This window comes from Puntigrus tetrazona, chromosome 23 (assembly GCF_018831695.1).
Source record: "Puntigrus tetrazona isolate hp1 chromosome 23, ASM1883169v1, whole genome shotgun sequence".
NCBI classification, from domain to species: domain Eukaryota; kingdom Metazoa; phylum Chordata; class Actinopteri; order Cypriniformes; family Cyprinidae; genus Puntigrus; species Puntigrus tetrazona.
The window spans coordinates 882,809-908,269 of NC_056721.1; the positions used below are offsets into that span (position 1 = coordinate 882,809).

A 25,461-nucleotide genomic window follows, 5' to 3' on the forward strand; every position below is an offset into this window, starting at 1 on the left:
GTGTTTTCTGAGAATTAGTGGCTGTTTGCAGTCCTTTGTGCTTGTTTCTATATGATACTGATCTTTGGCCACATCACATGCTACTCTCAAAAAGAGAGTAGGAGGCAATATATATATATACTTGCAAACATATTTATATCCCTCCATTTTGTCCATGTGTTCTCATATTGCTGCTTTATGTGAAACTGCTTTAAATTAATTGGAATTGAGGCTCATGTTATCACAGCCTGAGAGTGAAACTGGAATGCTAACCGAGATAAATTGCGTATAAATACTCAAGCAATTATTTAATGTTTTTGCTTTGTCATTACGGTGTATGAATTGTAGACCGACAACTTAATTTTACAATTAACACAGCAAAGGAAGAAACACAACGATAGGAATGAGTATTTAACAATTTTATTAAAATAGTTGATTAACAGTATGTACTCAGTCAATAACACATTCAAAGTACTTGACGTCAGCAAATAGAGCTCAATTTGCAAAAGACTATGCGGCATCTTAATAACGAACGCTGTTCAATAACAGCCCAATACTGACTAAATCCGAAAGCTCTTTTTGTGTATATTCAAACACTATCACTCTTTGAGCATCGACTGCAACATCTTTTCAGACACTTGAAACTGAGGGCTTGTTTACTTATAATCTGGTTGTCAAAGTGCATCTATCACTGGATCGCAAACACAGGAAACAGCCCTCGTTTCTGAGATCAACGTCAGCTAAGAATGGAGCTCTCCAGCTGAGATTTCAAGAGATTCCTTCATATTCTGATTCATGCATTCGGTTGATCGGTCACAAATTCTACAAACGGCCTTGCAGGAGCGCAAAGCAATAGTATTTGGCTTCTAAAAGACTGGCAGCTTCATGGAGGTGAGTGTGAAGGAGCTGATATCTTCACTCTGTGACGCTCTGTGAAGCGAGGGTTCAGAGGCGCTGCGGTTGATCTTGGGCAGTGAATGCTGCAGCAGCTCAATGGAGGACAGAATCTGTGGACACAGATAAGAGAGAAGTGTGTGTTATTACTTCGTCTGCCATGGCTCTCTCATTAACATTTTTCTGTAGCCAATTAGAATTAAACAGTGCTGTGATAAACCATTTTAATGCATTACGTTATTTAAGTTATTAAAGGGTACCTAGACGTAGAATTAGTAGTAATATTACACCTGCATTAATACATTTAAACAAATGAGAAAAAGAAATCTGTTAAATGTGGTTTAAAATAAAATATCTGATTAGAGCGCAAACGTTTTTAGCAAGTGTGAACAGTTAAAATAATTATTTTTACATATACGTACATTTAAATCAATTACATGCCGGAAAACATAAGCAGCAACTGTATAACCTTACTGAATCTGCGTCGTGTATGTTGAGTTAGATCATCTATTAAAGGAAAGCAAACAGACCTGTGGGAAAAGTGGCCTCTCGTCCTTGGACTTCTTGACGCAGTCAGCCACCTGCCTTTTCATGGCTTTAGGACAACTCTTATAGAGCTTACTGAGGTCTGGAGACAGATATCCTCGACCAACCATGTAAATTATCTGAATAAAACAGTAAAAAATGTAAAAAAAAAAAGCACAGGGAACCACTATAAATGCATACAATTAAATATGTAGTATTAACTACACAACAGCACAAGAATTTTATTGTGGAACTTGTTTAATCTTTAAAATAAAATGAAAAAAAAAAATTTAATTACACAATCTGCCATATCCAGATCACATTTTCATTAAAAACCAAACAAAATAGGACTGTAGACAACAAGACAAATAGGAAAAATAATAAAGACAATAAATAATAGAAGCTGGATAGTTTTGTAAAATTGACCCAACTATTACCTGATCTCGGTTCGCTATCTGTGAGTACGGCAGCTCCCCCGTCATTAATTCAAACAGCACAATGCCATAAGAATACACATCTGACTGGAAGCTGTACGGGTTGCTGTCCTGCATCCGGATCACCTCAGGAGCCTGAGGGGCAAAGAACATAAACGTGGGTAAAGGTCAATAACACACACACACACACGTTCACAATGAAGCGGGATTCTGAGCTATGCACTGACCATCCATAAAATAGATCCTGAAGTTTGCTCCACCTGTTGAGAACCACTCCACCTGGCCTTCACAGTGGCCAGTCCGAAATCTCCGATCTTCACTGTCAGGCCTTCATGTAAGAAGATGTCTGTGCTTGAGTTAAAGTCCAGCAGCGTTTGGCACTCTGTGTTAGCAAGACCTTTTTATACTGGCCGCAAGAAATATCAGGTATGATAATACAAAAAGAGATGTTATTTCTTAAATTAAATAAATGGGTGTTAGATTTATTTTGTTGTTTGCTTGTTTCTTCTACATTATCCTCCTTCTCCAACTTGACACTCATGCACGGAAGATGGAAGACAAGGTATAAGAGCCTTATAACTTAAGTTGATCAAGTGATTTATCCACATTTTATTAAGTCTCTGTTCATAGAGCGTTATTATTAGCATAACGTTACATGCATAGGTTAAGAAAGAGCTTTGTCTAAGACAAAAATGTGACTCAATCATTCTTTTTACACATGGATGTACTTTGCCCAAGTATATACATAACAAATAAGGGCCCTCCTACTGGAAGATTTGACCATTATTGTGCTCAAAAGGCATCAGATGTTTCATGAATGGTTAGTGGAGACTAAATGCTAATGACTAAACCTATCCATCTTTAAATCTTTAAACAACAGAATGAAATTAGGTGTCTCATAAAAAGGATACTGTTTGATTTCATGTCACGGTGGATTATGTTTTTCGCATGAAGATAGCTGTGGGAAAAAAAAGACATATACAGTAAAGTAATACACACTTAATGAAGACACATCCGTCAGTCTCAGCATGTGAAACTCACTCCATGCCCTGAGCGGTCTGTCTGGCGATATCTATCAGCTGAAACATCTGGAAGTTGGTCTCTTGCACGTGGAGGTGTTTGTAGAGGCTGCTGCCTTCACACCACTGCGTCACAATTGCTAGATTTTCTTTCGTCATGTAGCCCATGAACAACAGGATGTTGACGTGTCTGGTTTTCCTGTTGGAAGCAAAAAGGACAACAGGACGCAACAACTTAGATGCATCAAGCGCAAACATAATTAAGCGAGGCAACAGGGGTGGGAGACATGACTGAAATCTTAAATCATAATAGAGTTTAGCATAGCGATGTTGCATTGCTCCTACACTTCCTCAGTATATCTAGGTCTGGGGAGAATAACCTATTGACAATCAGTCTCAACGTCTCACCTAAGAACTGCCACCTCATTGCGGAAGGCTTGAAACTGCTCCGGTGTTGGGTTGGTGACTTTTAATATCTTCACAGCCACATCACCTACAGTGTGTTACAAGTTAACCAGGTTATAACTTGTCGACAGCCAAGTTTAACTCGAGCTGGCAGGGTTGACCACTGCTTACCGTGCCATTTTCCTTTGTGTACGGTTCCAAAGGAGCCCGAGCCAATCCTGTTCAGCAGCATGACTTCATTAGCTTCAATCTCCCAGTAATAGCTTGAGTCTCTCTTATCCCTAGGCCGCTAAAAAACAGTAACTAAATTTAAGCGCCTAATGAAGTGTTCTTAACAGTCATACTTCACATCAAGAAATCTTTAAGGTTCCATTAGTTACCATCAGTTAATGAATTACCAAATATGAACTAACAAGGATATTATAATAGTTGCTAATGTAACGTACGTTTATAAAAGTACAGTTGTTCATTGTTAATTCAAATTAGCTCGGAAATCAATAATATTAATACTTTTGATTTAATGAACACATTAGTAAATATCAAAATAGACATTTTTCAGTGAGGTCATGTGTAGTTACTAGAAACAAATGTTAAGTTAGCTCAGTGGAACCTTATTGTAAAGCACTACTAAATTCTAAAATTGAAAATTGTATCATTGTATTTGCTATACTGCCATTAATGTGAATTATAATAAAGCTTTTGGATTTTTATTTTTACGCAACAACAAGACTTTTGGGGGGGGGGTGCATTATTAACACCCATTATGATTTTTATACTAACACTTAAAAAACGTAGTATTACAAAGTCAAAAACTGATGCATAGGTCTAAAATAATCACAGCATCACAATAGTACATTTTCGTATACACACTCAGGCAATACAAATGAAGAACCTCTTCAAGATCTGAAAAACCTGAAGTAATGGTACACTACACTTGGAGGTTAAGGTATATTTCTAATCTAAATATTCACTTTCATGCAAAGGCTCTCGGTGCTCGTGTTCCACTGGTTTTATGTTAGGGTTTCTTCTTCTCTTTATGTGATAAGGACATTAGACTTGATGACTGCAGCACAACAACAGCACATTCTCAATAATGAGTTCTGCTGAAGACGGAACGCAATACTCCTGGTCTTAGCATCCGAGTCTCCTGCAATACCGCTTAACTAACGACCAAACAGAATTAGGACAGGGCTTACAATTTTAACTTTCTCCTGAGGATTGAGGGATGGTGCCCGCTCTCTCTGGGCCAGGGTGGGTATGTTGGATTGATTCCAGCCTGTGGGGCTCTGATTTGGAGAACTGCTAGCTGTAGAGAAACGGTTAAATAAACATTAACCTGATCCATATGTATGCCTTAACTAAACTACAGCGAAAAACATGTATTGATGATTTAATCTTACCTGAACTATGAATACGTATAGCGTCCTATATGAAAAGCAAAGAGAATTTTTTTTTTAAAAATGACATATTTGTTCATAACTGTTCATATGCTGTCGCTTTTAAACGATTACAAGTTTTTGTTTGCCTAATGTGTGTGTTTTCTGTGTATATTTATTATGTATATATATAAATACACACACATACAGTATATATTACAAACTATTTACATGTATGCATTTATATTCACATAATTTATATTAAAAATATGATATTAAATATATAAACAACACATTTGTTACACATAAATATACAAAGCACACATATATTGTGTAAGCTAAAACTTTTAGATCAGACTAGATCATTCCCCACTGTTATGGTTTGATTAGTTGGTTTCTTTTTACATCACACTTCTCACCTTTTAAGACCTTTTAATTATTGATCTCTCAAAAACTACCCCTTTTAAATATGAAAGAGTAACTGCTGCTGCGATTAAGCTGTTTTGCTTATAGACTGACTTATTCACACCGAACACTGGCTGCATCCAAACATGCAAACTGAAGAAAAACTTGTATATGTAAGGCCACTACCTAATGCTTGGCCATCAAAGCAACAAGACAGCTAGCTGCACGCCGTTTTAAACACAGCCACTGCAGAGAAGAAAAATACCTACTCTTCTCTTTAGACAAAACTGCTGAGGGCACCAGGAGCTCATAGACGTGCCGAGCTGCTCCCCGGCGCAGCACAACAACAACGTGACAAAGAGAAAGAGGAACAAGGGAAACGGAAAGAACAGCAAATCTGACAATTTATAAGTTTGAATTAACGAAGCTTGTGGGGAGCAGATAGACTACAAGTCAAAAGGTTTTGAAAAGTAAGAGCATATATTTAAGCCAGCATATATTTGATCTAAAATACAGCAAAAATTGCATTTTTTTGTGAAATATTTAGACTAGTTAAAATAATAGTTTCTATTTGAATATCTGTTAAAATGTAATTTATACCTGTGATCAAAGCAGAGTTTTCAGCATTTTTACTCTGCATTGATCCTTCAGAAATGCTAATATTTGCTGATCAACATTATATCATATATAAATATAAATATACATATAAACATACTTAAAGATTATGTCACTGTGGCAATGATGCTGAAATCCCAGAAATATATTACATTTTAAAATTAAATAATGAAAATATTCCAAAATTGTACCGCTTTTGCTGTATTTTGATAAATAAACGCAGGCTTGCTGAGCAAAAGAGAATTGTAAAGATTAGTAGAGGATGGGGATAGGTGAAAAGCAAACAGTCGTCATGACTAAATCAATCGAGAGGAGCAGGGGCTGGCGTTTACCTCAATCTGGCTGCTGTCGACAGCCACGGTGGTGCAGACGTTGGGAGTGGAGGTGGAGCGCAGTCTCTGCGTCAGAGCCGCTCCAGATGGGGGGTAAGTGCTGGTGAAATTGAAGACGTGAGGGTTTGAATGTCCGTGCACAGAGCTAATGGGAACATGCGACAAATGAACACACGTCTCAGGCTACAGCATATACACCGAAAATGTTATGGAAAAAAGACTAGCTATTTCTAGAGACTAGATCTGGGGTGGTGGGGGACTTGTATAATAACCTGAAAAAGCATTACTCATTACCCATTTTAACCTGTGATGGGCATAATATGTAAGATGTTCTTTGTTCCGAAGTGGTTTATGCTGTTTATGCATTAGGGAATTCAGCCAGAGAGTTAATGATCAGCTTCAAACTGTCCCTGATAGTTCTCTCTATCGTGATGATTTTATCAAAGATTGTCTTTATAACTTATGCAGCAGTCAGTTCAAGATCAGAGCAAATCTATCAGTAATTTAATTTCTGCATTCTCGCCAAAACTTTTGTTATAATCAATGACTCGGTTTACACAGCATTCTTAAAAATAAAGGTCCCAAAGGAATGCCATAGAATAACCATTTTAAGTTCCCAAAGGAACCTTTCAATAAACGGTTCCTAAAAGAACCGTTTTGAAGAACATTTGATACGTTTATTTGCCAAAACAGAAAAGTCTGTTATTTTTTCATCATGTTTTTATTGTGTTTATTATGTTAGTTAGCTTTTTCAGAACATTTTTGACATAACATATTCAAAGTAACTTAACTGAGGTTAGATTGAGATTAGATTTTTCAGAATCTTAAAAAACGGAGGAATAAACTCTCCATTTAAAAGATCTGAAAATGCTTTTTCAAGTACAGAGAAGCTTTTCTGCATTTGAAAGGTTCCATGGATGTTCAGGATTCTTCATAGAACATTTGATGCCAATAAAGAACCTTGTTCTACTGCGTCTTTTAACTACATTGTGTTATGATGACAGTATTGGTGAGATTGCAGAAATCTTGATAAAAATGCATGACCCTTTTAAAACAGTTTACAGAAGAGCAAAACTAGATAAGCATATTTTCCTGAAGAAAATGAGAACTGAGTTTTCCAGTCCCACTACCATGTCAAAAGAGATCATATCACTATATATATATATATATATATATATATATATATATATATATATATATATATATATATATATATATATTCTCTCTATATACATTTTGTCACATAATGATTTTTCAAGATTAACCATCAAATCTGGGGTTTACGATGCGTTTGTAAATCCAGAAGATTGTCTTTTTCATATCTTTAGATACGTTTCATGAACGAGGCCCATTGCACATTTACAGAAAGCAGCGGTTACCTGCTGGGGATCCTGGTCAGGGACTCCCTCATTCTGCGAGATGTAAGTGCAGGTAGAGACGGAGTGCTACCTTCACCAGGTGTCGGAAACAATCTGTCAAACGCATTCACATCAAATGTTCACTCCTCTTTTTTCCTACCACATTAAATATTCAACCTACAAAATATCTTCATGGAACATGATCTGTATTTAATATCGTAATGATTTTTTGACGTAAAATGTATAATTTTTACCCATACAAGTGTAATTTTGGCTGTGGACCCTTGGCTAAGAATGTATGTGTATGTGTACGTTTAAGTTCATATTTGGGTTTTTTTTAATGTATGGACATGTATAACACTATTCTTTGTATTATATTAGCTTTGCATCACATAAAAAGATCGTTTTTCTAATGCAGCATCTATGGGAGGGATAGGAAATTTGACATCGTTCTCTCTCCGTTTTTTTGCTTTTATTAAAAATAAGAGTTTTTCTTTTGCTATTTGATCAAGCGGGAATGCTAAAAATACATGGGTGGTATTAAAAATACTTTTTTAATCTCTATTTCCTATTACTTGGGTGAAGAATGCCTTTGTTCTTTTTTTTGGTTTGGTTTCCTTTGTATTTTTCAAGATTTGCCCCGATAGCATATTTCCGAAGATTTAATTTTTTATGTTTGTATTAAGCAGACCAATGTTAGCACCAGTGAAAAAAGTCCATTACTACAAATATACCTGGGTTACCGATGACTGGCTTTGTGCTCCAGGGTCACATTTCACTTAAATAATGATATATTTATTATATTTATTACAGTTTTTAAGTTGTTAGATGTATTCGGTGACTATATAGGAAACACTCACAAAAGTTGTCTGATGTTAGTCCAGTCGACACACATTGTGGGCACTTTTGTGCTGCAGTGCTCGTGGAACTTGTAGCCACACGTTTGACAACGAAAACCATTTAACAGGAACTTCTGGCATATGTCGCAGAAAGCCAATTTCAGAAATGTTTTTCTAACCTGAAAAAAACAATTCGATTCAGGACTCTTTTTATGTTCTAACTGAAAAGAAATGTTCAGGTTTGCGGCACTTACAAAATTGTGTGTAGTTAAGGGAACATGGTCCAAAACCTCCACTAGAAGTTCCTGCCCAATGAGTGAGGTAGAGTCTGTGTTCCAGTCCATGCGAGACTTTTTGCTGCAAATACAAATGCAACAAGGTTTAAAGACAGCATTAGCTGTGAGCTGAAAGCGAACATTTTCATTGTTATTCACAGTTTTCAATGACAAAATATGGGTTGAAAGTAATTCTATGTATTACAATAAACATGAGTACTAGTAGATCTTGGTAATCGGAATCAATACTATATGATTTTGGACATGTCTTCTAATAGATATCAGAAAAAAATCAGTATTGGTCGACCTCTTATTCTTCATTGATTGTTAAAAATCAATGTGATTCTGATGCTGCATGTGCTGAGAGCAGGCAAATGTGTGTTGCATTTGTTTTTGTTTTTTTATTTCACAATGCAATATTCTTATACATTATGTCATCCTGGACTCCCTCTCTCTGCTGCTGCAAACGACCGTTTTGTAGACTGCAATGGATCACGTGACAACTATTTATTTAATTACTTTCCGTGGTGAAATTTTGTGTAATACACGCTATGACCACACCGTCTTCCTTAAATATCAAGTCTAGTTTGAACTTGCAGCTTACAAGCAACTGCTTCTTCACTGAAGCTTGGCTTTCAAATATTTCAACTCAGATCAAGGTTTTATGTCTATATAATTATCCGCTGTATGGCTTTAACTTGCTGAATGCACATTATGACTTTAGATATCGGCAAAGGGTTCTTTTATTTAGAAGGGCGGGACTAATTCTGCCGGATTGCACTTTTCTCCCATTTATAGTAATATCATTTAGACCTATACAATGTATTGCTGTATATTGCTAAAAAATACACCTAATGCATCCTAATATTTCTATAGCCTTTTGTTGTGCATGCACTGAAGTAAGAAGATTTAGCAGGTGTGAACCGACCTCCTCTGTCCCGGATGGAGACTGAAGACAGCGCAGCACTCCGGCTGGAGACCTCGAACCTTCAGTGCTTTGATCAGACAGCTGTGCAGCGTCATGCCTGGACGCACATTCACCTTCAGGAGGAGCGTGCACGTCATTTCAAAAAGCAAAATAACACCACATAATCTATGCATATGGTTAAACTGCATTTCATTTTCCTATTTGCATTTATTTGTTCCTATAGACAATAATATTGGCAGGATTCTTCTGTAAAAGCAGTCTGCAAAATCCATTCCAATAAACTGAATGATTACGGTTGAAAGGCAATTATTACTACATCAGTTTTGACTGGTACCGCTTTAGTTAAAGGACCATTTCTTACTATTAGCCAGCTGCTTATTAGCATGCATATTAGCTGTTTATTAGTACTCATAAGCAGGGGTGCATATAAGTGTTACACGGGCCAAAAAAATGTACTGTGTAAATAAGTTCATATTGCTCGTTTGTGCACCAACATGGTTGACATCTGTTAATGCACAATTACCATTCTAATTCACTGAAGCTGTTTAATCAGCTGCGCTAAACCCGGCAGCTGGCAACCCATCAAAATAAAAGCTTTCTGATTTTAAGTGTGAAACTGATTCAAATTCATATTTGAAAAAGTAGTAAGTATTAGCATTTTATTTTAATATAGAATAGTGTTATTCATCACACTTCATTATTCAGTTACGTTACATTATTAGTTTGTAACTGTTTTTGGTTAAAAGAAATCAATATTTGAGCTAATACATAACTAACCAGTGTTCAAAACTATAGCCTAACTTTAGCCCGATTCACAACGATTAGCTTGTAACAATGTTTTCTAATTTGAGTGGTATGGGTAGGTTTTGACAGGAAATTCGAGCATCACTACATCACGTCTGTAATCATAAAGTGGCTGTCCCGGCAAGTACAGGTTATGGCCTCAATAGGCTGAAGACTCTGCAGGAGGTGCATTGTTTTAATTATAGCCTCCTCTCACAGTATTTCCTATTTAGCTCCAGAACACTGTTTGGGAAGCAGACACACTTAAATTTAAAAAAACAGTTTAAATCTAGAATAAAGACACATCTCTTTAACCTAGCTTACAAATAACACACTAATATGGTTCTATCATTCAAATCTGCTAAAGAATTGTTAGGCTGCGCTAATTAGATCTAGTGACGAATGTTGATTTGATTACAGAGACTGTCTCTGCAATTAACAAAAAAAAATTAATTGTGTGTGATTTTTCATTTGCTCTACACAATGTAATACACTACGGTGTTTATTACTTTTAAATTAATCATTTGGTACAATGCGCTTATAGTGTGCATACATGTTTTTACATTGTTCTTATGTTTTAAAAAATACCAATATGTAATTACATCTGTAACACATTTTTGTACTTTGTACATAATTACACTGTTGATTCCTTACACCTCAAACCTAGCCATACCACTAAACCTATCCCTAACCATAACGATCCCTACCCATATCCCACCTCAACTGCAGCAAAAGTGATTTGCAGTACAATATGAACACAATAAGCACATTGTACTTATTTTTTGGTGTAAGTACATAGTAGTTAAATAACAGGTTAACAGTAAGTTTTCATACTATATAGGTAAAACCTGTAAAAGATCCAACCAGGCAGACATTTGATGTAACTTTACAGTAAAATGCTGCTAATAGTAGCTCACTCACCACAGTGCGCTGCTGGTTGGGCAGAAAGACTCGGATGGTGCGGCTGGCTCTGGAGTCGTCTGAGGAGCGGTGCACACATGGCACTCCTTGGATCACAGGAGACACACACGAGCTCTCAAAACCAGACTCCTTCATTCCCAGACCGTTGGTGACAGATCTCCACGCTCCCTGAAGTTGCTCCATTACAAAAGCCTCTAGTACTTGCGTCTGGATAAAAAAAGGAAAACAAAAGGTTGAATCAGAGAACTGCAGCCTTCACCATGATGCTATCTGAACAAACACTGGGTTACAGGCTTTAAATTGACCAAACCAAGCATATTCAATCAAACTTCGTCGCACTGTGACGCTTATCAGATTTCTGCAAGCTCATGCTATGAACAAACGTGGCATCAACAGCAGATGATAAAAGACAGAGAAACAGTGACTCTTGTGAGACAATGGACACGATTCACTTCTTAGCTTATTTTTTTAAATTACAAAGGGCTAGTCTATTATTTGATAGCAGTTACAAACTGTGTGTAAACGCACATGCATGCACATTATAAGAAAAACATACTGTTTATATAATAAATATATTTACATTTATATATTTATAAATATATGCACACATTTCCGAAATTTATGCAGTATGTGTATTATTTATACAGAGTACACACGTATACATCATGTAAACAAAAACTTTTATTTTGAATGCAATTAATCGCATTATCAACATTGACATTGAATCTGCAAACTGTACTGATAACTTCTCTCAACTATAGAAACTTTCTTAATTTTTTTTTTTTTAAATCTGTCAAAATAATAAAACAAACATACAGGCATTTATGATTATGTTATCAGGAACCTTAGTTGTCAAGATCCAATCACGTTAGATCAAACATTAAATAAATGCTAACGCTGTTGTTTATGTTATCAGAGTCTATACGTTTAATAAAAAACCTTTCTCATCCCAAACAAACATGGTTTTGCACGTATGCTCTTACTCGATTATATAACTATATAACTGTTTGCGTGCTATTCGCAGATGATCAAAACAGTCAGTCGGTAAGATGTCATCGGACAGGGTGTAAACTTAATGGAAAAGAAGTAAAACTCAAAAACTATCTTTATTATCAGGAACATTATTTCATAAACGCATAAAGAGATTGTTTACACCGGCATGAAGTGTTGGGGGAACTGTTGAGCAGCTACTTATTAACGTTACCTCTGCGGCCCTTATTTCTTTTCTACATAAACCTATCAAATCAGACAGAAAACTGTAGAATCACTACAAAAGCCAGTTCTAATCGCCAGACGAAAAACAGAGATACGTTACAAATACGACACTCTTAAAGCATTTATAGACGCTAAACGCTCACCAGAAAAAGTTTGAAGAGTTCAGCTCCGCCATAACCTGAAAAAACGAGTGACGTCACCGCCGCCACAAGCGTCACCCCACCGTCTATTCATTTTTAAGTCCCCACCAGGATATATAAACTTGTACACACACACACACACACACTGATATTTCAGTAGCTGAGGGTTTCTGCTTACTAATTATTTTACGTTCAGTCATATGGTCATTGGTTTATTGATTATTACACAATATAATTTAAAATACTCACGACATGGCCGTGGCCATATGTGTAATACGATGAAAAGCCATGAAAATGAACAATTAACTAAATGCAGGTTTTTCTATACAACTGTAGGAGTTTTGTAGCAAAATATGTTGAAAATGTATCATTTAATAAATTAATGGCTGAATTCAATAATAACATTCCACTATACTACTTTTACTTTTATGCCATGTAAAATATGACCTTAATAGTAAACATGCCGATTTTGCTTTGCTCAAGCCCTACAACATGCACGTATTAATTATTATTATTATTATTATTATTATTATTATTATTATTATTATTATTATTATTTTTATAGATTTAGCTCCTAGATTTGAGGGTAAAGGTTGCTTTATATGTCAATAGAAATAGGAGTGAAACATGATTCCGGGGAATTTCTGATGACTGACCAAATTTTAGATTTTGGACTCATTAAATCAGAATTTAAACTGGCCTGTTTTACTGGCCTGAACTGCTGGTTAAAAATAATTAACAACTTTCTGTCAGTTTGAGTTGTGCCTCATAACTAAACTCTGATTACATATATGAACGTATTATATGTGATGTATGGAATAGCACACTTGTTTATTTAAGTAGTTCTATGTGTTAAATTATAACAGTAACGCCACAGCAACCAGCGATAATATTCCGTTCTGAACATTACAGCAGGGTTGTTGCTGTGGGCAGGCCGTGTACCTTTCCGATCAGTGATTGGTCAGAATGGAGGGGCGTCTCCAAGCCTTCGATACTCATTGGTCACCCCGCTCTGAATCGGGATCACTTATTGGCTACTGTATCCGTCACTCAGTGGATTCATGCGCAGTGCTGAAGGGAGGAGTAAACAGCAGTGAGTCACAGCTAACAGGCTAGTGTTCGCTATAGGTGAGTACGCGTATTATCGGCGATAAAGTCGCATTTCCAACGGATTTTGTCTATATTAACTCCACGGTTCGTTACATGTTTAATGTTAGCTGTTATTGTATTAACCGCATGGTTCGTGTATGCATCGAGTGTGTTTAATCACGGCCGTTGAGCTAGCTGAGGCCTGCTGCAGCTCGAGCCTGCGCGGGAAACTCTCATATAAGTGCACGTGCACATGTGCGATTGCAGAAATAAAGCGCACAGCAGCTCATAAAATCACACATTTCGGCAGAATAGTGATAGAATTAAGTGTTTGGTTGAAGTTTTTGCGTGAAAATGCACGATGAGGCCCAGTGTTGAGGTTGTGAGGCTGTGGAGCATTTAAACATGTGACTTTCCTTCAATCGTGTCATTTAATCCCTGTGCATCTCTAAACACATGTATTAATGAGGCCGATTTAAGACTTTGTTGCTTACTGCGTTAATGCGTCCCTGATAAGAATAATAGTCTGCATTTCCATGACTGATAATAAATATTCAGATGGCCAGTAAGCGGTTACTGGTGTTACACCACCATATAGCACTTTTGGCCTTAACGAAACCCGTTTTTAAATTAAGTTCTGAGTGTTATTTGTCGTTTCCAACGTGAAACCTGTTCGTTTTGTTAGATTTGTTGGCAGTTAGCAGTAGCCTTGGTGCTAGGACCATGTGTGCCATGTGCCATCAGCATTCCCGTTTACAGTAGTTTCCTAACACGAGATGTTTCTAACATGTTTCCATTTTAATAATCAAGTTTTTTTTAGTTATCCTAAAAAGATGGTGTCTGATATTTGAGGAATAACGTTAAAAGAAAACTTAGACTGCATGTTCTGTGAATGGTAATTCTCTTAAAAATATCACAGTGAAAATAAAACTGAATGTAGACTCCCTACATTGTAACCAGTGTTGGGGATTAACTGACACAAATTATGTAATTTAATCACAAAATAAATTAATCTGTTACAGTTACTGAGATTTCTTTTTTTAAATTGTAGTGACCACTCTAAAATGTTTCAGAAGTTTAGGTCACAAAATAGGAAACCTGCTTATTATAACTGATTTATTTGGGAGCCACAGAAGCTGAAATGGCATTAAACACAAACCTTTCCTATTTGGGTTTGTGTATATGCTTTAATTTTTTAAATTTCATTTTAAAAACAGTATCGTGTATATATATATTACACTGTTATGATATTTAACCTTGTATTCGTCTTTAATTATTATAATTAGAATTCTCTTAATTCAAGTATTGGATTTTGAAAGCGTGACCAGTAGAAAACATTTGTTAGAAAATTATTAAAGTTGTCTGATGACATATAATGAAGTGTGACTTGCAATAAATATAACGCGATCTTTCACTCCTGCATTGAACACTCTGTGGTTAGCATGAATGAAATCAAGAGTTTGTGGCTTTATCTCCACAGATAATGGATATGAGTACCAGCGAGTGCTTTGGATGCGGCCGCTCCGGACACTGGATCAAGAATTGTCCTAATGCCAGTCGAGGACGGGGCCGAGGCCGGGGACGAGGAAAGGGTACGGCTTCTCCAGTTATTTAAATAGCACTGCTTTGAGACAGATGCAGTCTGACTGAGGCGCTCTTTCTCTCTGTAGATCTGTTCTGTTACAGGTGTGGAGAACAGGGCCACATCGCAAGAGATTGCGAACAGACTGAGGATGGTAAGATGCTCTACCTCACTGCACTCCGATTAGTAAGAATTAGGGATGTTGTTCAGTCGGCACTCTGTCTTTATTGTTGATCGTTTCTGCTTTAAAATACAGCATGCTACAATTGCCACCGGAGTGGCCATATTTCCAGAGACTGTAAAGAACCCAAAAAGGAGAGAGAGCAGTGTTGCTATAACTGCGGGAAAGCCGGTCACGTGGCCCGTGACTGTGACCACGCCAACGAGCAGAAGTGCTACTCCTGCGGAGGGTTCGGACACATCCAGAAACTGTGTGACAAGGTCAAATGTTACCGGTAAGTCCTGTCAGAGCTTTATTCTTTGAAGGATTATTCACACAAAAAATATTTAATAATGTCCAAGTGAAATCATTTTGTGCGTTGTTCTAAACTTAATCATTGTGGTTTATAGCTGAGTGCATGCTACAAATGTTATCTAAATTAGAATTTCATAGAAACGTATTTGGGAGTAAATTACAGTTCCGCTTTATTTTAAGGTGTCCTTGTTACACCGTAATTATACATTTAAGTACTGGGTAATATTAACTACATGTACTTACTATATGGTTGGGGTTATTAGGGTAATTTGCATGTTATTATGCATAATTGTCATTATAATAGCCTTTGAATTTAGCAGTCAGCTAAATGTGTGTTGGTTTGCAGGTGTGGCGAGATCGGTCATGTGGCTGTGCAGTGCAGCAAGGCGACTGAGGTGAACTGCTACAACTGCGGCAAGACCGGTCACCTGGCCAGAGAATGCACCATTGAAGCGTCTGCGTAACTCCTTTCCTCTGTCACCCCTCCTTTCCTGATTGATGGTTGTTTCTCTTCTCTGAATCCTCTTCATTGGCCAAAGGCTGGCAAGCAGAGGCCTTTCCCAGGCCAGTGAGCAGCTTTGAGTTTTGTTTTTCCTTTGTTACGAAGAAAAGGGGTGAAAAAAAAAAAAAAACATATTGCGTTTAAATTGAAATGTTTATTTAGGTAGAGGTGAAATTATGACGCTTTGTTAAGGGACCCCTTTCCTCGCCACTGGTGAAAAGATCCATTACTGGGACATCCGGCGCCACAGGCAACCTCTGGGTTCATGGAAGTGAACCATATCTCAAATGTAAGAGAGAAGTCAGACGAAGGCTCAATTCTGGTGTTTCGTTTTCTTTTGTTTAGTGGTTATATGGAGAAAAGTGAAAGCAGACTTAAGAAAGGCCATTTTCATCACAGGAAGTCCATTATGATCTGGTGCCCACTTGCAAAGTGTGTGTGTCTCCTAAGGAAATATGTTATAATGGTATATTTCAATTAATTTGACTTTCAGAAATCATTTTGGTTTTTTTTTTTTTTTTTTTATTTTGCCTTTTTTTTTTATTTTAGATTTTTTTTTTTTTTTCTAAAGTCATGTTTGCAGGTTCAGCAAACTGCTTGTTAATGCTGAACATTACACAGTAATTTTAGTCCTTTCTACCTTTAAATTATCCAGTACAATAGAGACGTGAAATTAGCAACAATTTGCAAAAAAAAAAAAAAGAATGTTTTCACAGAAATCAGATATTTTTGTACAATATCACTTGGACTACTGTAAGAATATCATTGCTTGTACTCAGTTTTTAAGTCAGAAGGAAATTGCAACTTAAGTCCTAGAACATAGATATGTAATTTTAAGCTGTCAATAAAGTTGGAGGAGGATGAGGATTCTGCCTGTTTTGTGATGTGGTTTTCTTTTTATTAGAACAAATTAAATGGCTGGGGTTTTTTTGCATTAATTGGGGCTAAAATTTGGGAGAAAACTTTTGGAAGAAGAGGTGACTGTTAAGTATTCAATGATACAAGCTGCTACATAAGACACAATTGGTCTATTAAGTAGTTAACATGTACACAAAAGGTTAATCCACATTGAGAAGCAGACTTTTGCAATCTAAATTCATCAGGTTATAAATATTTACGGTTGAAGTGTTGCAGACAAGCCATCCATTCGAATTAAGAGCAAAATGTATCTGAGTGCATGTCGAGTTTTTTATCTGCTGTGTAATTTCCAGTCATTAATGCAGTTTTTTCTTTTAAAAAGTTTTTGTTAAATTAATTGTAAGGACCTGATTTAAAAGAAAAAACAATTATTTAAATGTTTCAATATTTAAGTGAAAACGCAGCATGGGTAAGTAAATAAAGTAGAAAAAAAATGCTTAATTAGCTCTGTTTTGGCATTTTTTTTCTGTGCCATTAAAGAGGATATGGGTGATTTGTTTTGCGCTCCTGTGGGACAAGTTTTGAATTGCTAGATACTGAAGGAAAAAAATTAATTCGTATACCTTAAAAAAAAAAAAAAATTGCATTAATGTATGTAACGTCTATAATATACAGAATTCTATTTGTGTTATTGGTTTATTGAGGAGATAATGTTTAGAGGGCTGGAAATAGCCTTTGGCGCAGATTATATTACAGGACAAGACATGAGCTGAACAAAACGGAGGCGACTGACCAGTTCACATTTCAGCTGGAACTGGACCTCAGATGAAGGCCCATTTCAAACTTGTGCTAGCACTGTCTATGTTAATGTACTGAGCTATTAAAACATTTAGCAAACATCTAACATTCATTTTCATGGAAGTGGCCGAAACATACCAAATTCTTTGTTGCATGCTTTTTGAATCGGAAGTTTTATTCTACCCTCAGGGAAATATAAAACCTTGTATTGTCATCGTAACAATGAAAACCACTTCCATGTTTCTCTATACCTCAAAACTACTATTATAAATACAGTAAGATAAATAAAATGTTGGGGTCAATAGTATCAAAAGCAGTACTTAACCCGTATTAGCACTGAACACTTCCTCCAGGTGAAAGGAAGTACTTTCTTATTTGTGCATCCTCATTTCCTTTTCTTGCATCTGTTCCCCATATATACACAAAGACCTGTTCCAGTGTCAAAGACAGTGTGACATCTGTGATGGGTTTCAAGTGGGTTGTTAAAAAGTGAACCAAGCATACAACTTAATGTTCAGTAGCATTAGAGTTAAAGGACTTTGTGGTAAGGATTAAATGGTAAGTTCATGATTTGAAACGAGCTGTTGTTCTTTTAGTTTTAGTTTAAATACTAGTCTGCATCGAATGAACACACTCTTCAAGAAACATTCTTTAGTGCAAGAAGTGAACATAAGAGGATTTGTTCCAGTAATTCTGTAATTAGACTACTTATTACTTCACAATGTGTTAATGCATCAAAGCATTGTTTTGAAGATTGTGTTTTTATTCTCTGAAGAAAAAGGGAAAATGTAGTGTCTAAAGCCACTAGATGGCAGAAATAGAAAAGTCTAAGTAGGAAAAAAAGGAAAGAGAACACATACAATCTTGCACATGCCTGCTTCTTGAGTGTATGAGAAAAATGTTTTATGAATATATATTTTGCTTTGTTGCAGACAAACAGTTTTTTTTTTTTTTTTTTTATTACTTATTGGCTCTTATTCAGCTCACACGCTTGTCATCTTCGCACCAACTTGAACACTTTAACTAAGTACTGAAAAAATATGTAAAGTAGACAATGGGTCATGTGTGGACTAGAATTAGAATATAGAGTGCTGGAGTGTGAACAGGATTCATTTCAGTAGTTTCCCATGAGGTGGTTCTCCTATTCTCTCATCTATCGGTTAACTATCTTTGAATGTTTGCATGTCTCTAAATATCTGTGAGTGTTTGTGCTCTACTGTACTAGGTTTGCCGGAGCTCCTAGAAATGGTCAGACCTAAAAACCCCACATGTAATAACCTAGAAAACCGTCTATCACGTGATGGCTCCAAATGCAGCAGCTAGAGTCCTTACTAGAACTAGGAAGTATGATCATATTAGCCCGTATTTTGATAATACCTAGAATATTAAAAGTGACTGTGGGTGGCAGATCATTTTCATATTTAGCACTTAAACTCTGGAACAATCTCCCTAACACTGTTTGGGAAGCAGACACACTCAATTTGAAACTGGATTATCGTAAAAAGAATGGCAATAATATTATTCTGTTTTTTCTTATCCTTTTCCTCAGTCCGTATCCAGATCTTATAGTGGATCAGCACCTTGAGATGATGTCTACAGCCCCGATCATCAACGGACACCAGAACACATAGACAGATACCCAGTGAACAGAAATAAACTAAATAAGTTAAACTATGAATACAATTTCCAATTAAAAAAAGGAATTGTATATATATTATTTATATAGACAGAGAAAGAATAAATGCTTTAAACAAAACATTACAAACAGTTATAGCTAATCAATAAATCATATAACAACTAAAAACACACTTAAAGATTGTGCAAAGGATTTATAGTGTGTGTGTGTGTGTGTGTGTGTGTGTGCGCGTCTGGTTCCGGTGATCTGTCCACAGGGCTCATCTAGATGTTCTGGTCTCTGATGAAGGTCATCTCTTGGTGCTGATCTACCATCTGATCTGGATACGAACTGAGAAACAGAATAAGAAAGAAAGCGTAGATGCCATTCTTTTTTATCATATAACGAGCACGTTGGGTTTTGTGAGGAGTGTTCCTGGTTCTGGCTGATGTAATTATCGCAGCCTAGCAATCCTTAACAGATTGGAATAATAGAAGTGTATTAGTGTGTTATGTGTATAGTTCTGATTTTTGAACCAGCAGAAATTTGCTTAAGGTGAATGCAGGACCGTCGCTAAGTCCACTGCTGGACAAACTCAGCTTCTCCATATCATGAACATGGAGCTGATGGGTAATTTTTAGGGCAAAACATTTGTTAATTTTGTCTCTCTTTCTCTTTTTTTCAGAAAATATTAAATAATTGATTATTATTTAATTATAACCAAAAGTATAAGAACAACTTCTCTGGATACTGATGTAAAACGTTACTATCTATGTAATGCTGTGGAGTGCACTACAAAATGAACTATAAAAAGAGAACTCGGACATATGGATGTTTCAGTATATTAAGCAACTAAGAAGTATTTTTACAATTTGGTAAATTTGTTTATTTTTGTAAATTCATATGCTTCTTTTTTAGTATCAATGACTAATATAGCTTTTATTAGTATTCTGTATTTGTTGAATTATAACATGGTGACTACTGGTCCCATGTTTCCTGTATGCATTCTGGTTAGGATTTCTATATTGCCTAAAATATCTAGGGTTTTGATTTGTTTGCATGTGCATATTAATCGCCGCGCGACATGCTCACAAGGTATTTTGAATCAAAGCAATATAGAAATTCTGTTATTTAAAAGACAGCCTCCTAGCCTTGGGTTTGAAATGAATAATAACGATCCACTTGAAACCTTTTGTCAGACTTAGAGGTTTATCTACATCACAGAGCAAAATACATCCTAAACTGGCAAGATTTACAATGATCTAATATCGCAGTCCAAATCGCATTTCAAACTAAAATATATTATGTACTAGAAGGGATTAGTACAGTACACAGTGTAGTTTTTCATGGTACTTTAATCTTGATGTTGTGCTGCTTGTTCAGGACGTCCAGTATTTGAGGGAGGATGTCCATGTTGAACAAAGGCTTGTCCATGTCATCGGTCCCTGGGCTCAGTGACCCAATGCTGTACCTCACCCTCACTCTGTGCTTGGGTTTAAGCGATCGAAGAGATTCTGCCTCAAAGCCTGTGTGTCTCTCATCAATTCCCAGAATAAACGTAGAGTTTCTTGCAAGCTGCACACACCACAGCAGCAAACCAATGAGAAAGCATAGCATGACGCATAAGATGGCATTATAAAGCCAGCCAAAGCAGTGATCAGAGACGCAGGACATGAAATCAGCATCAGTGAGTTCATGGATGGACCTCTGGGCTAGTTCTGCTGGACTGGTACACAGTGGCATCACAGACACGGCTTTATTCCTCTGTAGCCATTGTGTTAAGTACTGGATGCTGCAGTCGCAGTGGAAGGGGTTCCCGGAAAAGTTGACCAGCTGCAGGTGCTGGAGCCCATCTAAATGCCCAGGGGTCACGGTGGTCAAGAGGTTATCCTGCAGCAGGAGTTCCGTGATTTCTGCAGGAAGATGAGGGATGGTCCTCAGGCCCTGAGAGCTGCAGTTGAGCGTCAGACCTCGGGACGGTGAAGTCTTGCACCAGCAGGCCTGGGCATTGACGTGTGCAAAGAGAGAGCACAAGAGAAGGGCCAGTCCTAAAGCAAAGAGCATCCTGTGTGTAAAGAATCCACAGATGTAGGTTGACAGTAGGTTGGTATATTAACTTTATATCAGTTAATGAAATTATGGTATTTAACTTAAATTAAAACTGTAAAAAATAAAATGTTGCTACCGTACGTGACTTTAGACAGTTGTTTTTTTCTTGGTTTTCCCAGTTGTGAGTTTATATCTCACAATTCTGATTAAATAAGATATAACGTTGCAATAGCAAGTTTTTAGCAAGAATTTAATTCTCAGAATTCTTACTCAGGACTCACAATTGTGTACAATAAAATCACAAATGTGATGTTTTTTCTCGGAACTGTAAGATATAAACTCACAATTGCGAGTTATAAAGACCAATTTTAAGCAGAAAAAATAACTTGTGAAAAATATCTTCTGACTTTATAATTTGCAGTCGGGAGTTCTCAAACTTCAGAGAAAATGAGTCCGAATTGCGAGTTTGTTGAATTGGGAAATAACCCAATAACCTTTTTATTTTTATTTTTTATTAAGTAGCATCTATACGTTTTCCTTTTCACTGAAAAATAAAGAATAAAACAAAACTAAATGTTACAATAATGACATCAATGTAGAACGTGTTAAAGTAACACTGCCCAAAAGTGAAATGAAAGAAGTCTTAGAAAGTCTAGACTTTATAACAGCACTGAGGACCACATTGGCATAATAATAAATAATAAAACATATTAACTGCTTTATATAAAGGATTGAGCTTTTGATATCTGTACATATGTTACCCCAAAAATTGGACATTGAAAATGTTTGAGTGCACTAGAATAAGGCAGATTTCTGTGTGTGTGGATGCAAGACGTACCTTTTAGCATACGATTGACAGCAAGAAGTGCAGAAGCGTAATAATCATCCTGGCTTTAAGCTGAGACGTACATCCACTATAGTTTTTTCTCGCAAATATTTTGGTGCACTAAAACAGGCACGGCTAGTTTTTCCTGTGTTTTAGACTATTTCTATTGATCAGTTAGAGCTCAGGAAGCATTGTGAGTCATGTGATCACCGCGTGGCCTGTGCGAGCAGAGGATAAGACTATCTGCCAACGGCACATTAGAGATGCCCTGCTCTCTGAGCTACGTGCTTTTTATCTGCACTCGAGTATGAGTTTGAAAATATTGAAAATGACGCTTGCTATACATGATGAATTCAAAATGTTTCAAACTGTAAATGCCACCAAAGTAAAATATTTAAATTTGAAACATTTGCATCCTGGAGCACAAAGTCATAAGTAGTACAGTAGTACATTTAACTGCAATCCCTCTTTAAATGTAAAAATATCAAAATAATTGAAATGACAAACTACTGAATGCTTCGGAAAACTTGAACTGCCTCGATAAAAAACGAACGGAGCCATCAGGTCGACTGTACGCATCATATAATTGTTTTATTTTATGTTCTGAAATGTTGTCACAGTTTGAGTTTTACACCGACTGTACGCTGACATAGATAACCATCACGTAAAATAAAATCTCAAAAGACAAGCATTCTCTGTTCTACAACAACAAAATAAACCAATGCCCTTTATTACGAGCTATTTCTCCTAGTGGTTGATTGGGACGGTGTGATAGCAGCCTGTGAGGAGAGAAACATCCAGAGGATCTCAACAGTCTGTTTCAGTGACACAGCGTAAAACAGACAGGAAACACATCCCTCTTTAAAGATAGACAGGATACTGTACACACTATATACAAAATGGTTCCTAACTTGGTCCCCTATAATATATTTATTACTTCTTTACAAGCCCTCTTTACGTGGGCTAATAGTGGGACAGGATCGCTTTATGCCATCTTTTGCAATAACACACAACACAGCACCGAACAACAGGTTGAGCACATGACATAAAAAGAGGATAAGAAATACGGGAAAAGAGGTAAAGTCAAATAAAACAGTTAAGTCACGATGGACAAAAAAGAAAGATACCTTCGGTCCTTCATCTGTCAAAATATCACAATGTTGTTGTAATATTTTATGCAGAACAACAATCTTTGGAAACTGTTACTTTATAAATGCAAGATGTTTTACATTTTTCGTCTTAAGGTCAACACGAAACAACATCAACGAGCCCATTTTACTTCATTGCAAGCAAAACAGGATATTACACGTGAACAAAAAAGGGAGGTTTGGAGTCGGTGCAATAACTTCTAGCAAATAGAAAGAATACTTCTTCACTGAATTTAACGCAAGGAACATAAACATAGTTGGTTTAGTCTTTAGTTTAGTCTGTTTGTGTTGACTTTAGTACATCGGAATGGATATTGCACTCAATATGGGTTGAAAAGAAAACCTTATGCTTTGGTTTTGGGGTCATGAATGCATGCTTACAAAATTTAGATCCTGAAAAACAAATCGAAAAAAAAATATCAGCTTATATATCTGATCGGATCGCATCTTTACAACAATCTTTACACTTGCCTCACTTCACAGACTAAAAGTTCATCTCTAGATACACATTCCTCTAAACATACAGATGCTTGCATAATATAGCGGAATATTCACCTGAAACAATCTCCTGGTTGTTTAAAAGTAAAAAAAGAAGAGTACTTTTTACATGATTGCACTTCGTTGCCATGGTAACACTGCTTTATTTTCAGTAATAAATAAACACCCAAGAACAACATCAATAACAAATCACAGTTAGAGCGTAGCCGACCACTTTGACGTTTCATTCAATGTAAAAACACCTGTTGGATGAAGTAATAAGATGCTTTAGCCATGACCGCAACATCATGACAAACATATTGCACTTGAAAACAAACAAAAACAACTCATAAAAAATAGAAAAATAATTCCGTCACTCGCCCTCAGAAGTCCAACACACACAAAAAAAAAAATCAGTTCTTTAAAAAAACGACTCCAGGCATGCAAACATGTTTGTACATCTCCTCAAAACCCTTCCTGTAAGTCTGTAAGAATCATATGATGCTGTACAAGTAGACGAGCAGATCAAAGTGCCACATGATACTGCATTTGTGCTTCAGAAGGTTTCTAGGACTTCCACTCAAACTGACCAAGGTATTGTTCTCAAAAAGTTGTGAACACAGTATTCTATAACATCGCTTTTTGCTTACAATGGTTTTAGTTACACTACTGTACTACTGTACTACACACGAAAAACATAGTGGGTGCATGGTCATTGGCACATTACTTAATGATCGTTAAGACAACAAACACTCTTTCTTAGTCATTCTGCTAGTTTGAATGAATGTCAGCCTCAAAAACACAACGTTTGAATACAAGCAAACCCACTGTTTCGTTTGTTTTCATAACCTCCGTGAGGCAAATCTAACAAAATTCGTCAAAGAAACCAAGAAGTCTGTCGGGGAAATTTTATATCATATTTTGCATAAAGGCAACAAAACCCATATTTAGGACCAGTAAGATTTTTAGTGGCGTTATACACTATTTTCAATAAATGAATAAATAAATACAAAACTGTGATTTTTTTTTATTAGAACCATATTACTGCAAACTACTATGCATTTTTAAAATATCTGTATTTGTAAAAATATTTGTGCAGCATGGTAACTGGTTTTAATGTCTGCTGATATAAACCGAAATATCATTTGTTTTATTATGTTTTAACTATTTGATAATAATAATAATAATAACGATAATAATAATTTAAAATGATTACAGAAAAAAATCCATGACAATGTAATGCATCTTAATGGCCCTTGGTAATCTTTATGCAAAATATAAATTGTTATTCTGATCTCGTGACATTCACCCCGTAGGCAGAATGAAATGAGATGCTGTTTTTGCTGTGTAGGGGTTGGCTGGTGTCTGCTTGAGCTCTGGGTCTGTGCTTGCTGATCATGTTCTCTGAAAGCTGTTTGAAGAGATATGGGATGGCCGGGGCACTAGAGTGGGGTGTGGTGACAGGGCGAATGGTTTGACCCGAACGCTTTCAAAGAGTGACCCAAGGAGGGAGTCTGGAGCACTGCCCCTGGAAGGAAAAGGAAGGATCTCTCTGGATCAGATGATGAGCGCTAAAGGTGGAGCCCTGTTAGGAGAGAC

At 36.5% G+C, this 25,461-nt stretch overlaps 4 protein-coding genes across 13 annotated transcripts in view; 1 reads left to right on the plus strand and 3 right to left on the minus strand.

The window, feature by feature from the left end:
* Positions 1-383: 383 nt before the first annotated feature.
* On the minus strand, positions 384-12,515 carry raf1a (Raf-1 proto-oncogene, serine/threonine kinase a). 5 transcript variants are annotated; one of them, XM_043225134.1, is made up of 18 exons: positions 12,447-12,515; positions 11,089-11,295; positions 9,385-9,497; positions 8,436-8,538; positions 8,203-8,360; positions 7,364-7,456; positions 5,985-6,084; positions 5,307-5,360; positions 4,657-4,681; positions 4,453-4,562; positions 3,428-3,545; positions 3,260-3,344; positions 2,874-3,050; positions 2,744-2,790; positions 2,060-2,178; positions 1,836-1,967; positions 1,404-1,538; positions 384-986 (listed from the first exon to the last, which is right to left on the minus strand). In XM_043225134.1, the coding sequence occupies exons 2-18, from the start codon at positions 11,269-11,271 to the stop codon at positions 846-848; spliced, it is 1,893 nt and encodes a 630-aa protein (XP_043081069.1). In that variant the 5' UTR covers positions 11,272-11,295; positions 12,447-12,515; the 3' UTR covers positions 384-845. The 5 variants fall into 5 exon arrangements, with proteins under 5 accessions (XP_043081069.1, XP_043081068.1, XP_043081071.1 ...); XM_043225133.1 differs by having other exon boundaries at positions 5,985-6,129; XM_043225136.1 differs by lacking the exon at positions 7,364-7,456 and having other exon boundaries at positions 5,985-6,129.
* A 959-nt stretch (positions 12,516-13,474) lies between these two features.
* cnbpa (CCHC-type zinc finger, nucleic acid binding protein a) lies at positions 13,475-16,958 on the plus strand. Its single transcript, XM_043225491.1, has 5 exons — positions 13,475-13,571; positions 15,013-15,124; positions 15,203-15,268; positions 15,371-15,569; positions 15,936-16,958. Exons 2-5 carry the CDS (start codon positions 15,016-15,018, stop codon positions 16,051-16,053), a joined length of 492 nt encoding a protein of 163 aa, XP_043081426.1. The 5' UTR covers positions 13,475-13,571; positions 15,013-15,015; the 3' UTR covers positions 16,054-16,958.
* A 3,741-nt stretch (positions 16,959-20,699) lies between these two features.
* Positions 20,700-22,653, minus strand: gp9 (glycoprotein IX (platelet)). 2 transcript variants are annotated; one of them, XM_043225490.1, is made up of 2 exons: positions 22,250-22,653; positions 20,700-21,410 (listed from the first exon to the last, which is right to left on the minus strand). In XM_043225490.1, exons 1-2 carry the CDS (start codon positions 22,257-22,259, stop codon positions 20,707-20,709), a joined length of 714 nt encoding a protein of 237 aa, XP_043081425.1. In that variant the 5' UTR covers positions 22,260-22,653; the 3' UTR covers positions 20,700-20,706. The 2 variants fall into 2 exon arrangements, with proteins under 2 accessions (XP_043081425.1, XP_043081424.1); XM_043225489.1 differs by having other exon boundaries at positions 20,700-21,427.
* Positions 22,654-22,802: 149 nt separating this feature from the next.
* LOC122329272 (IQ motif and SEC7 domain-containing protein 1-like) overlaps positions 22,803-25,461 on the minus strand; it is a 53,381-nt gene continuing 50,722 nt past the window's right edge. For all 5 annotated transcript variants that reach the window (XM_043225483.1, XM_043225487.1, XM_043225485.1 and 2 more), the window contains one exon: positions 22,803-25,447. In XM_043225483.1, coding sequence (XP_043081418.1) covers positions 25,434-25,447 — 14 coding nt within the window. In that variant the 3' untranslated portion in view covers positions 22,803-25,433. The remainder of the gene's footprint in view (positions 25,448-25,461) is intronic.

Excerpts from the sequence above, each read along its gene's own strand:
- gp9 (XM_043225489.1), bottom strand. The coding sequence starts at position 21,426 with ATGCTCTTTGCTTTAGGACTGGCCCTTCTCTTGTGCTCTCTCTTTGCA.
- cnbpa (XM_043225491.1), top strand. The coding sequence starts at position 15,016 with ATGGATATGAGTACCAGCGAGTGCTTTGGATGCGGCCGCTCCGGACAC. Across the intron at positions 15,125-15,202 it reads AGGCCGGGGACGAGGAAAGG|ATCTGTTCTGTTACAGGTGT; the intron begins GTACGGCTTCTC and ends TTCTCTCTGTAG. Across the intron at positions 15,269-15,370 it reads TTGCGAACAGACTGAGGATG|CATGCTACAATTGCCACCGG; the intron begins GTAAGATGCTCT and ends TTTAAAATACAG.
- raf1a (XM_043225133.1), bottom strand. The coding sequence starts at position 11,271 with ATGGAGCAACTTCAGGGAGCGTGGAGATCTGTCACCAACGGTCTGGGA. Across the intron at positions 9,498-11,088 it reads CCAACCAGCAGCGCACTGTG|GTGAATGTGCGTCCAGGCAT; the intron begins GTGAGTGAGCTA and ends CTCCTCCTGAAG. Across the intron at positions 5,361-5,984 it reads TCGACAGCAGCCAGATTGAG|CTCGGCACGTCTATGAGCTC; the intron begins GTAAACGCCAGC and ends GCCGGGGAGCAG.